This window comes from Sinohyriopsis cumingii, chromosome 2 (genome assembly GCF_028554795.1).
Source record: "Sinohyriopsis cumingii isolate HCF-2022 chromosome 2, ASM2855479v2, whole genome shotgun sequence".
NCBI lineage: Eukaryota > Metazoa > Mollusca > Bivalvia > Unionida > Unionidae > Sinohyriopsis > Sinohyriopsis cumingii.
Window position 1 is genome coordinate 4,175,758 of NC_142962.1, and position 15,555 is coordinate 4,191,312.

General features: G+C 36.4%; 1 protein-coding gene across 1 annotated transcript in view; it reads right to left on the reverse strand.

Annotated features, from left to right (window-relative positions):
- Positions 1-211: 211 nt before the first annotated feature.
- LOC149804258 (QRFP-like peptide receptor) overlaps positions 212-15,555 on the reverse strand; it is a 39,234-nt gene continuing 23,890 nt past the window's right edge. The window contains exons 2-3 of the mRNA XM_089932422.1: positions 7,097-7,505; positions 212-1,609 (exon numbers count right to left, since the gene is read on the reverse strand). Of these exons, the coding sequence (XP_089788548.1) occupies positions 1,214-1,609; positions 7,097-7,505 (805 nt within the window). The 3' untranslated portion in view covers positions 212-1,213. The remainder of the gene's footprint in view (positions 1,610-7,096; positions 7,506-15,555) is intronic.

The window sequence follows — 15,555 nt, forward strand, 5'->3', positions numbered from 1 at the left end:
ATTCTTAAAAAAAATCATAACTTGCATAAATTATACTGCAGTAGATACTATTTATGTTTGCATGTCAAGTTCGTATAGTAATGATCTAACGTTTTTTATTTCAGTTAATCTTGAAAATCAAGCGGATTCAGAACATATTTTACGTAAAATAAATTCACTTTAAAAGATGTTAATGTATTTAGTATACAGTCTTATATTTATTTATTTTAATTTAATTTTGTTCATGCTGCCTTGGAAGTAAATCAATTAAAAATATTTAACATGCTTACAATATCAGATGATAATTATATGAGACCATTGTTTCTGTATTTCTTTGTTATCAATTACAATTTTCATTCCCTACCTTTCCTTTAGCTCAATGGCTGAAGGTAAAGAATCATGCAAATTACTAAAAGGGGCCTTCCATATATGACGTCATGCATCGATGGATAGCTGGCTTGTGTGACGATGTTTGACCATGGGAGTGGGGTGTGTGAAAAACGTGACGTTAAAAAACAACATCAAAGCCATGGGAGGAAGAGAACATTAAGAAATAAGTTCATGAGATGAAATGTCTCTAACTTTATTCGTTGAATTTTAAATATTTACTTGGCTATTATATTTCCTTTAGGTAAAGTTTCTCAGAGGACTAAACCCTGATTGAGCAAGATATTTTTAAAGTATTAAAAATTGCTATTGTTACGTGTTATTCAAACGCAGAACAATTTTAAGCCAATTTTAGTTTTGAAAATTTGTATGCTTTGTGACGACTTTGTTGTTGAGCGGGGTGGGGCCGAGGCTTTGACAGTAGGGGTTTAAACAAAATCGCCAAAATTGCGTGACGTCATATATGTATGGCCCCTAAGAGTCAGACGACGAAGCATTATATTTGGGACAAATCAACATTGAAGCAAAAATTATTGAACTTTAAATGATGCAATATGGGGTCCAGTCCATTTTACAGAAACATATATACACAACAACAATTTCCGAAGTTAGGAGCTTCTCCACCCATGTTCTAGACACATTCCTTTTTACATATTTGTTATCAGTTTCTATATTCCTATATTTTCTCCGTCAATTCATCGACGGGACATGCATTTCTACATAATTTTGTGCAAAGAAAAATATGTCTGTTGCCATCAATTGTATTCGTGTTCAAAGATGTCACATTTTCACTGATAACGTTGTTTACGTATTTATGATCAAGTCTTATTACAGGTATTATATAGTTTCATGTGGAAGATTCCCTGTTTCTTTGGCAATCGTTCAGCATAATAGTATTAGCATCGGCGTCGGTAGAGACTCGTCTTGTGGTAAACACGTAATGGTGGGAGGATCGTGTCACACTTTGTTGGTAATACGGAATTGCACGAGGTGAGCAGCAACACATGAGCTGCCTTGCAATTTGCCTGAAACTCCGTCGGAACTTGTCGCTCATTACGGTGTAGATAAATGGATTTATGCAGCTGTTAATAAAGCCACACAAGTGTGTCATTAGCATAGTAAAAAGAAAATTACTTTCCCTCAGGAAACTGCGGGTCTGCAATTGACTGATAACACTGACGACGTACTGTGGAGACCACGATAAGATGAAGGCAAATGCAACCACTATAATCATCCGGGCAACCTTGAAAAAAGGGATAAATGGACAGCTATTAGAGTCAAATATGTAGCTTAAATTAGTACGATAATAAGCTATTTTAATTAGATCTAGAAAAAAGGGAGAATAGTGTCTTATATAGGGTGAAAATCATAATAATATAGTGTAGACGTTCCCTTATTCAAGAGACCCTAATGAGCGAAGACAAACGTACCCTAGTGGAGCTGGAATGAACAGAGATTAAAAAATAGGAAACAAATCTTTTCTAAAAATCCGAACAGTATCTAAGTATAAGAGAAATCGAATTTAGGAGATGTAAACCTTATTAAGTTGTATACAAAAGTCATTGAAATGGATTCAGGAGGGTAACGATTATAAGAATAAGATTTTTTAAATGGAAATACCGTTAATATGATGGTAATTATCATTGTTATAAACAAAAATAACAACAACAACAACAACAACACACTTTTCTGTTAAGTCTTTCAGTCGGTTTCATGGAAAACCAATGTAACTATGGAATCAGTGTTCACGGTGTTGCAAGAGACACTGCTTTGTAAAGATTATGTGCTATTTTTATTTCTCTGTCAAACAGAACCATCTACCGACTATACTTCGGAAGACCTTATATATATATATATATATATATATATATATATATATATATATATATATATATATATATATATATATATCAGTGTGTGTGTAAAGATTAGAATTTTGAATGCACTGAGCATTCAAATTTTATCACATTTACGCCTGAAAAATCTTTGTGAAGGATCATTTCGACCTTTCTTCTTTTCTACTCCGTGTCAGTGATAAAGCTTGAAAGGCTAGCATTTATGACCCAGTGAGATTTGAAAGGTCATTGTAACGCTGTCCTGAGAAAGTAATTATCTAAGATACCTACCAAAAACGGTTGATAGGAACCCATGTCAAATTATCATTTTCAAAGCTCTACTATGGCTAACTTCCTAAACAGTGCAGAGAAATGTGGGAAGGCAAGCAGCTACTTCCCCACAGATTTGAAAGAGCAAGGAAGACTCCTACTAGCTTGTAGGATGGCAGGATGCCAGGTCCTAGGCCTCACCACTTTTACAGAGAGACCACGCCCAGCGGAAATCCTCCAGTACCTTGTGGCAAGAGGAACCATGCCAGGTGACATCAGAGGACTTCAAAATGGAGGTAGAGGACTCTATTACCTTTTTGCGAAGGGAGCAACGTCTCTGTATGGAAATAATCTGACGAAAGAGTTTAAAGGCAAAGCAGTAAAGATCTACGCCCCTCCACCCCATATAAAGGCTCTGAGAGAGAAAGCTGTAGAGGTGCACTTCTCTGGACTGCCCCATGAAGTACCAACTAGTGAACTCACGAGTAAGGTGGAAAGGAAATACGGGGTCAAAGTACTACAATCATATATGTCCGCCTGTTGGGTATTTGTTACAGTTTTCACAGGAGTTATAGTGTTAGGCTTTTCGACAGAAGATGCTAACAAGATTCCCCCATTTTTCTACATCGTGGGATTCATGCTAAAGTCCTGGTACGAAGGATGCCATAACCACCGCCAATGTAACAAATGAGGAGCCACAGGCCACCTTACCAGGCGCAACCAAACATTTCCACAATGACATATGCTGCAGCAGTAACCAAAGCTGTAACAGAAAAACAGTGGATACTGAGATAGAAACGATGCTACTAACAGTGCTGGAACCGATAGAAGATAAAGTAGAGGTGACATTTACATCTTCACAGCTAGACAGTACAGAAAACCAAACGCAAGACCAGGCGGATAAATGGGAGTCAGATGACCAAACAAGCCCTGCTGAGAAGAGGAAAGCAAAAGCGAGAGCTAGGAAGATTCAAAAAAGAAAAGAAAAAGTGTCTAAAGAAGTGAAGCTGATTGAGGAAACACACCTCCCTTTTTCATTCTAGAAGAACCACAATTTGGAGAGGCCAATAAAAACCCATATGTTATAGCCTGTGATAGTATACAAGCTAGTCCGGAAAAAGGAAAAGAAGAAACACCAACTTGAACAATCAATTTAGAAAAATAATCCCCAATTCATCTACAAGAGAAAGGGAAAGAGGTAAACCAGTGCTAGAAAATGGACACGTGTACTCCGATAATACCATCGGAAAGAAAAGAACTGCATCTACCCCCATAACTCCTTCTGAATCGGATATAATATAATTTATAAGGCGCCACAAGTCACCGGAAAAGAAGGAAACAAGAGTGTCTGGCCGGGAATCTAAAGAAAAGGAACCAATTAGTCTGTCTCCTTGACGAGGGATGAAAAAAGAAAGAAAATCAGTCTATATGAATATAGAGCATAGAGAACTGCCCACTGCAAATGACCAATTATTAACTTTTCAAATACTTGTAAATTTACATAGTGTCTAATTACGTTATATTGTAAACACTTAAATAAACTTTAATACCAATACATAGCCTAAATGGATGGATTAAACCTGAAAATCTTTACTATGAACATTATTGGTACTACAAAGTCGATACAACTGTAGTACAATCTAAAAATTATGACATAATTTTAATACAAGAAACACATGGAATGCCAGAGCGTGTGGTGAAGAAACTATAGTCTTCGCCAGTAACCACCCTACAGAAAGTAAAGCTGGTTGACTACAATTGTTCGGCGAACCGCCAAGGGCTTTAACCTTGAAAATGTTACAGTACCGAATTAACTACAAGGACGCTTAGCCCATATAAAAATGATAAAGAAAAAAAAGGAATATTTTCAACATATATGTACCATCGGGAGGCTTAAATCCAAGGAAAATTAACTTCATTACTAATGCATCACTATATTCAGCGATATGCTTTAGAACCCTGCGTAATAGGAGGCGATTTTAATTGGATAATGACAGAATTAAAAAAAAGCGAAGGACTCACGGAATCAGATCAAACACTGCATAAATGGATCCAAATATTTATAAAAGCTAACAATTTAATAGATGCTTTTAGACACGTAAATAATAAGAGTATGGAATATACGTATAAATACGATAGTAATATAGATGCATTCTATATACCAGAAGGGAATATTAATGCAAATAAAAATGTACTATCATACAGGAACAAATTTCTGATCATAAATTGGTTTTAGCTGACTTGTTAATCACGAATACAATTAATTGGGGACATGGTGTGTGCAAAATGAACAGTACTCTCATGCTCGACAGTGAGTATGTGAGCACTGTTCGCACACACCTAAATAATTTAAAAGAAAAGCATGCCGGAGATATTATGAACGATTGGGAATTGATTAAAAAGGAGATTATAACGAAGTACTTTAGTAAAACAAAATGACTTCATAAACAGTGGGTTCAAGATAGATATTTCGAACTTCTGATTAAAAATGGACCATTAACAAAATCGAAGAAGGATTAATTAAACAGTGGGAAGAACTAGAAACGGAAACTACTCAGGGCATAAAAATTAGGGCAGGGAAATATAGGCGTTATATAAAAAGGGTAAGAGAATCTATAGAAGAATGGAAATTAAAAAGAGGGAACAAAAAAGAATAGAATCTATTCAATCAAATGATAAAAAGGATAAAAAATAATATTATGACTATATATATATATATATATACAAAACATTGATCATGATACAATAAACAACTATTTACGAGAGACTGATTATAAACAAATACCATCAGATGCTAGAGAAAATTTTGACAAGTTTATTACAGCTGGAGAAATTTTGAAAGCAATAAAGTCTAGAAGAAAAAAAGAGGAAATCCCCAGGATCTGACGGTATAATATCAGATTTTTATATCAAGTTTCAACACAAATTAGTAGACACATTAGAAGTGCTTTACAATAATATACTTTTAAATGGGGAAATGCCAAACGACGAGGCTGCCTTTAAGAGGCATATTTTAAATGTTACCAAACAAAAACAACAAAGGATAATTTACAAAACAAATGGCACACACATATAGCAAACAACAGACAACACTTATCCCTGGCAAGGATCACTCCTCGAAATAAAACCCCAAGACCAGCCAGAGTCAAGGAGAATCTAAATACTAGAGTAGGGCGGTGTATAAACCCTAGCTAAAAATAAATTAAATCGAAATTCAAATAAATGTAATACAAACAACACATAAACGATGGAGGAAAACAAAAACACATAAAACCCTTTAACTTTCGGCACTAGAGGGTTCCTTTCTATGATGCAAGTCTGAGAGGGACCACACCAATAAACCGAAGAAGCCTAAACAGAATAGTGCCTTTTTCGTTAAACAAGAAAAGGGGACCAGGTGGCTGTCTTGCAAGAAAAGACAGGGTTTAGTGCTAGGACACATATTTTCTGCAAGAGAACAGCATTAAGGTACCTAATTTAAATTTTCCACGTAATCTTCTGTTTTTGATTGTTTGCTTTGTGCAAATGTATTTGATATGACTAGGATCCATATTATGTATCGTTTATTCAATTTCTTGAAAATCTGTTGATACTAGAGTTGTGATGCAATTTATCTCTTTAATTTTACAGTTACTAGTTTATTTATAGAACTGACGATTGCATCCTTTCCAAAGGTTCATATGTGTAGGATTTTATAGGGTTAAGTGAAATAATTTCCTTTGTCTGTTAGGACGAAACGGATTATCGTGAATTAACGATAATCGCATATTTGTATCTGATTTCGTAATGTTTAAATAATCTGATAAGTTAGGGATTGCTGTAAGCTAGAATTTTGTGAATTTTTATGCAATAGTAACTGAGCTAGTGGTAACGTAGATAAAGTGGTATGGTAATGTTAGATATACTGCTAAAGTGTTACTTTATGGCCGGTCTCTGTTAAGCGAAGGTGATGTTCTATCGGATTAGTTCAGAATGTATGCAGTGTTCTGATAGCATTTATGCTTCTGCGAAACGTAAGTGAGGGAATTTCATGTCCGTATAGAAAGGGTACATATAGAGATTTAGGGTAATTTTGTCCTGTAAAGAACAGCCTTCTGGGGAGAGACGGAACAGTCTGAAGAGAGTCTGAAAACGGAAGTCCGAAGGAAAAAAAGAGACGAATTCAGAATAAAGGACTAGGAGTCCAGGAAGGAATGAAGTGTTCTTAATAGAAAGGCTCGATGAAATAGGAAGACGTTGATATACGGTCAAAGGAGGAATATGATGCAATCAGTCATGGACAATGAGCTCTTTTCACCACTCGTTATTATGATGAATAAATCCAAGTTAGACACTGCTATTAAATTCTGTTGACATAACTTAAGCTGAATTGTAATTGCCGCTATTAATTTGTTTTGATTAAATTTTGTTATTTCTCTTGTCTACGGGGCTTGTATTGCATTATTTATCCCCAACAGTCTTCCCAATAGTTCTTTGTTGAAATTCTCACTATCCACTCCCACTGGGCCCTAATATAGAGGGATGACATCCTCTAGATAACGCCAGCTGAATACAGTTAACCACTCTGTCTAATCTATCTATCTATCTATCTAGACGTTACAATATCTATATATCTATATATCTACCTTTCTTTTATTTTCTTCATGTCGCCTGCTTGATTCCTTCCTTCCTATGATTGTGTTTTCCATGACGATCGGCTGCAGAAGACTGCGTGCGATCCTTAAACACGTAGTCAGAATGATTATCACGGGGAGGAAGTATAATACAAAGAAAAGAAATAGGAAATATCCCTTTCTAAATTGTCCACGGCTGTTTTTGCCGTACATGAGGACATCAATTTCGTCAAAGCGGTCATTGCAGATTTGGCGGGATAGGCTGCCGTATTCGCTGTCAATTGTGAAGGCGTAACTCTGGCTGAAGACAAAAGGAAAGGCCACTATCATCGGTATCAACCAAGTGAGAGCTATAATCTTTCTTGTCCTTGATTTGCTGTTGATTCTCATAGCAGATAAAGGATGGACTATGGCATAATATCTGCAAACAGAATGAAGGCAATTTACATTTAAAGCAACCGTATCGTTTCAATGGATTATAATTTAATCAAAAGATTGCCCTTTTTGTCGTAAATGAGGACTTTATTTTAAACGTCATGTCTTGAGATAAAACAAATATTCTCCAAAGAAAGATCAATCATTCATTAATTGCTTAATTACATTACAAATAAAAGCTCACAAACAATTTTCGTTTCACCGAAGGAGTGCAAAAGACTTTAATTTAACTAAACATAAAAGGATTTTGAGACACCATTCAGAGGCGGTGTGGGGATTCAACTAATTCTTTCTCTTTTTCCAACTCAGAGCAAAAATATTTTTTCAAACAATTTCAGGGTCGGGACCCTAACTTCCACCAATCCTCTCCCACCAATAAAAATTATATAGTCGTAAAAGAACAATAACTAGTCTGGAGATTGTCACACACAAAAAGAACAATAACTAGTCTGTAGATTGTCACACACAAAAAGAACAATAACTAGTCTGGAGATTGTAACACACAAAAAGAACAATAACTAGTCTGGAGACTGTCACACACAAAAAGAACAATAACTAGTCTGGAGATTGTCACACACAAAAAGAACAATAACTAGTCTGGAGATTGTCACACACAAAAAGAACAATAACTAGTATGGAGATTGTCTCACACAAAAAGAACAATAACTAGTCTGGAGACTGTCACACACAAAACAATAACTAGTCTGGAGATTGTCACACACAAAAAGAACAATAACTAGTTTGGAGATTGTCACACACAAAACACACGCTCACACTCAGAGTCAGTAGTATAGTGAGATCCAACTCACAAGACATCAACTTTTTTGGTTTTAGTGTGTGTGTGTGTGTGTGTGTGTGTGTGTGTGAGATTTGGATTTTTGATGTAGCTTCAAAAAAGATTTCAGTCATGTCGCTACGATGTCTGCAGTGGGACAGCTTATAGTGCCATCTAGCACTGGGACATCATGCTACAGACATTTAGCATGATGTCCCACCCAGTCACGTTATCCTGACATCAGACCGACCAGTTCTAACATTAAACTCTTAATGCTGAGCACCAAGCGAGGCAGCTGTTAGTACCATTTTTATAAGTCTTTGGTAAGACTTGGCAGGGGTTCGAACCCGCGACCTCCCGCATCTGGGGCGGACGCTCCAACTACTAGGCCACCGGAGCAGTAACTATTTATTGTAGAGTGAAGGCGTTGGTTTTCATATATGCGCTGAGAACCAGAATTAAAATCTGGTTGGGTGTGCCTAGTTATATGAAAGAGAGGTGTCCTGCAGTTCAGTCGCTGCAACGTGATTAGGCTGGAAGAGTTTTTATAACATGAAATATTTGCTGTTATGAATTGCTAGCTATAATTTGTAAAGAGTGACATACGTTCATTTTGGGATATTTAAAAACTGTAATAAAAACCCAGTGGTTAAATAACAATAAATTTGTTTGACATTGAATGCAAGAATGCCGCTTTGTAAATAACGCCTATTTTGCTAAGCAACTACTAGAAAGGCCCTTTATTAAAAACACAATATTTTATTCTTTGGTGAGACAGTAGCAAATGATAATCTAGGAAGAAATATACAGAGAATTTAATTTTCGGTAATCAGGTAGACACCGAATTCTATATTGATAGGCATGCATTCCTATCTACCTACCTACCTGTCTGTATGCATGCAAGCACGCACGCATGTACACATACACACAGCCACACATGTATATATACATACATACATAGATACATACATACATACATACATACATACATACATACATACATACATACATACATGCATGCATGCATGCATGCATACATACATACATACATACATACAAGAAAGAACACACATACACATACATACAAGAAAGCACGCACATACACATACACATGCATACATAAATACATACATACATACATACTGCTATCAACTAACATGCCCTAACATGATATTAAAAGTAAGTAGTAAATTAACATTAAATATAAACAATTAAAGGCCAAAGTCTTCTTGTCAAATCCGCAAATTTTGTTGTATGACAGCTGTTTGTGTGTGTGTTTATGTATTTGTTTATGTATTTGTTTATGTTTATTTCCAAGAGATTTCTATATGGTTTTCTGTATTTATATATCTCATTTTGTAAACACATTAGTTGACGATGTATATATCATGCTTGCGTTCTCGTCTATGATGTGTCTCATAATCCTATGATATGTATAATATGTATCTTAGCAACCTGATATACTCTTTGTTGTAGAGGTAACTAAGTCATTTAGACAGTCAGTTATAGATAAATGCATGCACGCACGCATACGCGCAAACAAGTATATATATGCATAAATACATGCGTCATATGAAGAAAAAAAACTACATATAGAATTACACTGTTAAAAGTTTTTCATTTCATTTTCGTTACTATCTCGAACTTAATGTTAAGCACATAACACTATAGACGTATTAACTTTTCGAAATATTATCATCATCAAGCAACTGTTAAAAGATTAGTGCCTTGCTCCGCCAAATGACTGCAGATTTGCATAATTGCAGGCAGTGAGATATTTCGCATTGTCAATACGGTAGCTGACACATTATTACTATTGTATTTTTTGTCAATTTTCTGTTTTATTTTATGATCTTGTATTATCATGAATTTGTTTATTCTGATGTAATCTCTTTTTAAAGAGGAAATAAAGTCAGTCAGTCAGTCAGTCAGTCAGTCATACGTGCATACATACATACATATATACAAGAAAGGACACACATACACATACATACAAGAAAGCACGCACATATTCATACATACATACATACATACATACATACATACATACATACATACATACATACGTACATGCATGCATGCATGCATGCGTACGTACGTACGTACATACATACATACATACATACATGCATACATACATACATACATGCATACATACATGCATACATGCATACATACATACTGCTCTGGTGGCCTAGTAGTTACAGCGTCCATCACGGAAGCGGGAGGTCGTGGATTCGATCCCTGGCCGAGTCATACCAAAGACTTACATAAATACATACATACATACATACATACATACATACATACACACACACACACACACACACACACACACACACACACACACACACACATACATACATACATACATACATACATACATACATACATACATACATACATACATACATACATAGATACATACAAACATACATACATACATACATACATACATACATACATGCATATATACATGCATACATACATACAATCAGGCTTAAACTATTTTAATTTAAAAAGAAAACATGGCTTCGAATTAGAAGACATCGTTTCAAATTTTTAACTCGATCGGTTTCATACGTTTAAGAAATATTTTTTCCTCTGTTACAAAAAACCAATACAAATGGAATTAATATCTCTAAAAAGTTAAATGTGCAAGACTATGGAAGGAAGATACTAAACGCAATAACTCCCAGCTAATAAACTAAAGGATGTTTAGAGTGATCTAATAACAATAAGCTTAGCTTGAACGTGGACCTTTTAGCCTCTTGACAAAAGACTATTTGGTCCTTTTAATCTCTTGACAAAAGACTATTTCCGAGTGATTTCCTGTTGAAGATAGTCCAGCAATTGTTAAGCTTCTCCTCATACAATAACGAATGTAATTAAAATGATTTCCTATGATAGCCACGGTGGCCTGCTAGGTTAGGTGGGATATTAACTTTCGCAAATCGGAGAACTCGATAGTGCATAATGGATAGCTCGGTAATTGAAAAGTATCTTGTGGTTGGCTCTCTTGACCACGCGTAATCGTGTCTCGAGATAGCGAAGTGTACAAATGTTATGGCGCTGATTGTCTGCCATAGGCGTTACTCGAGGCACGGGTTCTATTCCTGCTTGGAGAGAGAGAGAGAGAGAGAGAGAGAGAGAGAGAGAGAGAGAGAGAGAGAGAGTGTGTGTGTGTGTGTGTGTGTGTGTGATTTGGATTTTTAACGTAGTTTTCACTACGATATCTGCAGTATGGCAGTTTAAAGTGATGTCTAGTACTGGAGCATCATGCCGCAGACATTTAGCATTGTCCCACCCAGTCAAATTATCCTGACACCAGGCAGACTAGTCCTAACACTGACCTCAATGCTGAGCACCTAGCGAGGAAGCTGTTAGCACCATTTTTTTTAATAAGTCTTTGGTATGACTCGGCCGGGGTTCGAACTTGGAAAAACTTGATGTATGTATGCTATAACGGTTTAGATATTTTTAGAGCGAAAGAGGCTAAAGGGTGTCAACTAAAGTCAAAACTAGACAAATGTAAAAATGAAGAACTGAACTAATTATAGTGCTTTAAAAATATAGAGTAAACAAAAATTCAACTCAACGTAAGCCCGCTTTTTCGCGTATATGTAATCAATCCGAAGCTTGGTAAATATAAAGAAAACAAAATAGACAGCACCGTAAAGTGAAAACAACACGGACAGCACCAAATATAAAGTGAAAACACAGAAATACAAAATAGCTTATGTCCTACGTCAACGCAAATCCCAAATCTAGGAAACTACAGTCATTACTGACTTGTCAAAGTGAACCGTGGTCCTCTTGTACAATGCATAAGAACGATTTGTAACGAAAACCAACAGTAGAATGAGGTAGGGGATGAAACTGTTATCATTTACGAATTAGTCCATTTTAATACAATTTGGAAGTTGTTGAGAACTTCACATACCTCGGGTCTAACATCTCCAGCTCACTCTCCATTGATTCTGAGGTGGGCGGCAGGATTGCCAAGGCAGCAGCAGTGATGGCCAGACTTAACCAGAGGGTCTGGAACAACCCCAACCTCACAGAGAAGACCAAACTGCGTGTCTACCAAGCGTGCGTGCTCAGCTCACTTCTCTACAGCAGCGAAACATGGACCACCTATGCAAGACAAGAGAGGAAACTCAACAGCTTCCACCTGAGATGTCTGCGGCGCATTCTGCACATCCAGTGGCAGGACAAAGTACCCAACACAGAGGTTCTAGAACGCGCCAACATGAACAGCATGTTCTCCATACTCAGCGAGAGGCGCCTTCGCTGGCTCGGCCATGTCAAGAGAATGGACCCAGGTCGCATTCCCAAGGACCTGTTATATGGGGAGTTAGCAGAAGGTGCACGACCAACTGGACGACCACATCTGCGCTACAAAGATGTTTGCAAGAAGGATATGAAGACAGCAAACATCAATGTCAACGACTGGGAGAGCTGTGCAAACAACCGTTCCAGCTGGCGTCTAGCTGTCAGGCAGGGAGTTCAAAATGCAGAGGAAAAGAGAAGAATAAAGCAAGCTGAAAAGAGAGCGAAAAAGAAGGATAAGCAAAAGCGTACTTTGGAGCTATGCCATCGTCTCTCGTAGACGGACGGATGCCAAGACCATTTTAAAGCAATTGGATCATAACAGCGTGCATGTAGTAATCTCTCGTCTGTTCTAGTGTTTATCGTGTAATCTTGTACTATTATTTGTCAAAGTATTTAAATTCTCGTCGATTTCGTTTTACATTCTTCATTTGTTCTCTTGATGTTATCCATTTTATATTATTTACATAACATGCTTTAATCTGATACTCTTCTGGCATACGTAAAATGTTTCGTAACAACCACAAACTGATTGACGGTTTCTGTATGCAATGTATGTACTACAACTTACGAATATAGTCATCAAGAAAATTCAACCCAATGAACGAACCAGACTGCACCACCATGCTGATCCTAGATTGTAACACTATTTACGCTAAACGGAAACATTCAATTTACTCCGTTATTATTGATATTCGTTTGTACGAGTTCTGAATTAAGTAACTTTAGTATCATTTGAGATGCCATGTACGACATATTTTATTCCAAAATAGAAAACATATTCTATTTCGGGGTTCTTTTTATCACTGAAGTTGAAGAAACAAGATGGATAACTTCCGAGACAATCACTGTTTGCAAGAAAAACAAATAAACTTCTGATTGGTTAACACTAGTGATGACGTCGATGATAAAAGTATTGGTACGTTCATTATAAAAGTTAACTATGCAGACATCGCGTCAGTATGTCTGGCAGGATATGGACCGTCTATATTATGTAATGCAGTACAGTTAAAGGATTTTATGTTAAATAGTGATGGCAAGTTTTATGTGTGTGTGTGTGTGTGTGTGTGTGTGTGCGTGTGTGTGTGTACGTGTGTGATTTGGATTTTTAACGTAGCTTTAACAATTGTTCTGTCATATCGCTACGATGTTCGCAGCGTGGCAGTTTATAGTGATGTCTAGCACTGGGGCATAATGCCGCAGACATGTAGCACGATGTCCCAGACACCACGCCGACCAGTCCTAACACTAACCTCTTAATGCTGAGCGCCAAGCGAGGCAGCTTACTGTATCATTTTCATAAGTGTTTGGCATGACTCGGCCGGGTTTCAAACCTGCGACCTCCCGCATCTGAGGCAGACGCTCCAACCGCTAGGCAAGTTTTCTAATTACGCCATACTAAAATAAACCAATAATGTTGTTAATGCAATGCTTCTTTAAAGAAAATGAAGAAAAAGAAAGACCCACACACCGCACCATCACCACCGCCCCACACACTCCAAAACAAGCGCATGAAAGCATATTGAAAAAAATATGCAAAGTAATTAAACGATACCTATTCTTGACGATAAAAAGATATAGTTTTGCCAAGACGCCCAAGTCGAACAATAAAACATAGATAGCAAAGTAAGTATAGAGGTGTTGCCAAGTTGCGAATACGCCTGGCATCTTCTTTTGTACATTCATGGGTAAATATGGTCACTACAAAACATTTTGAATATTATACCATGGATTGTTACATAAAATTGAAGATTACGATTAAAAATACACTATCATTAACATGAACATAGAAGGATGACAATGCAAAAGTTGGCCATTCTTTGATAGTGAAGTCAATTTTTAAAATTCTACTCGAAGTTTGGCTTTAAAGCTTATATATTGTATTCAACAGATAAAATATAACGATGTAGTAACGTAGTGAAGGCTGAAATGAAAGGGCTCTTGTAAGGATGCTTTCAGTTCCTTTTGCTATTCTTAGTATTCATTTTCTTTCACTTTGTACTACAAGAACTGTGCCATGCTGGAGACAAAAGCTATGAAAATCAAATGTTTTTATTTTTAAGTTAACTTCTCAGAGCAGCTGGAAAAGGACTCCGTGTCAATGCAAAATTACAATGTGCAATTAGGCATTAAAACCTCTAAATTTGTATATTGTGAAATTGATTTTAGCTCTTGAATGAACTTCAGCATTACTAGGAGTAAATCAAAGCTAGAAATTTATTCTGATCATGAACATCAGCGAACCAGAGAGAATAGTCGTAATTAATCAAATACTCCTCAATAACAAGAAATATTAGCACATATAACGAGACGAGACGTGATAGTTAGGAAACATAATGGAAATCTTTTTGGTACTCTGCTTGTGACCTAATCAAATAAGTCCTATCGGTACATAAATGGCAAACTATCAGTCTTGTGCAATACACAATGTCACAAAGAATAATGAACTAGTAACGGAGAAAGAACAAAGCGTTTAATTTTTTAACTGATACAATTCACAAGATACTCCGTGTTTTTCAATATCACTTGATTCGAAAGGTTAAGCCCAATATGATAAACGCCTTTCCCAGGCATTCTAATGCAAATTACATGGTGGTTCACAAACAAACTCTATTATTCGATTGCCGAAATGAATATATTATTCTGAAATACTGATATAGTTCTCATGCAAGGACGCCATACATACGTACATAGATACAACTGTCGCATTTAAAAACAAATGTGACTAACATCAGCTATGAATACATGTTTCTAATAAGCAACTTAAGTGGACTATATGCCATTAGTATGTTTTTATTCCTCGTCAGAAAAGTGGAATCAGTGTATTAAATGTAATAAAGGAATGGCACAAACTAATACTCACTAGACTGTATGTGCTAAAATGATCTCACTCTAGGCTGTATGTGCTAGAATGGTCTCTAGGCTGTAT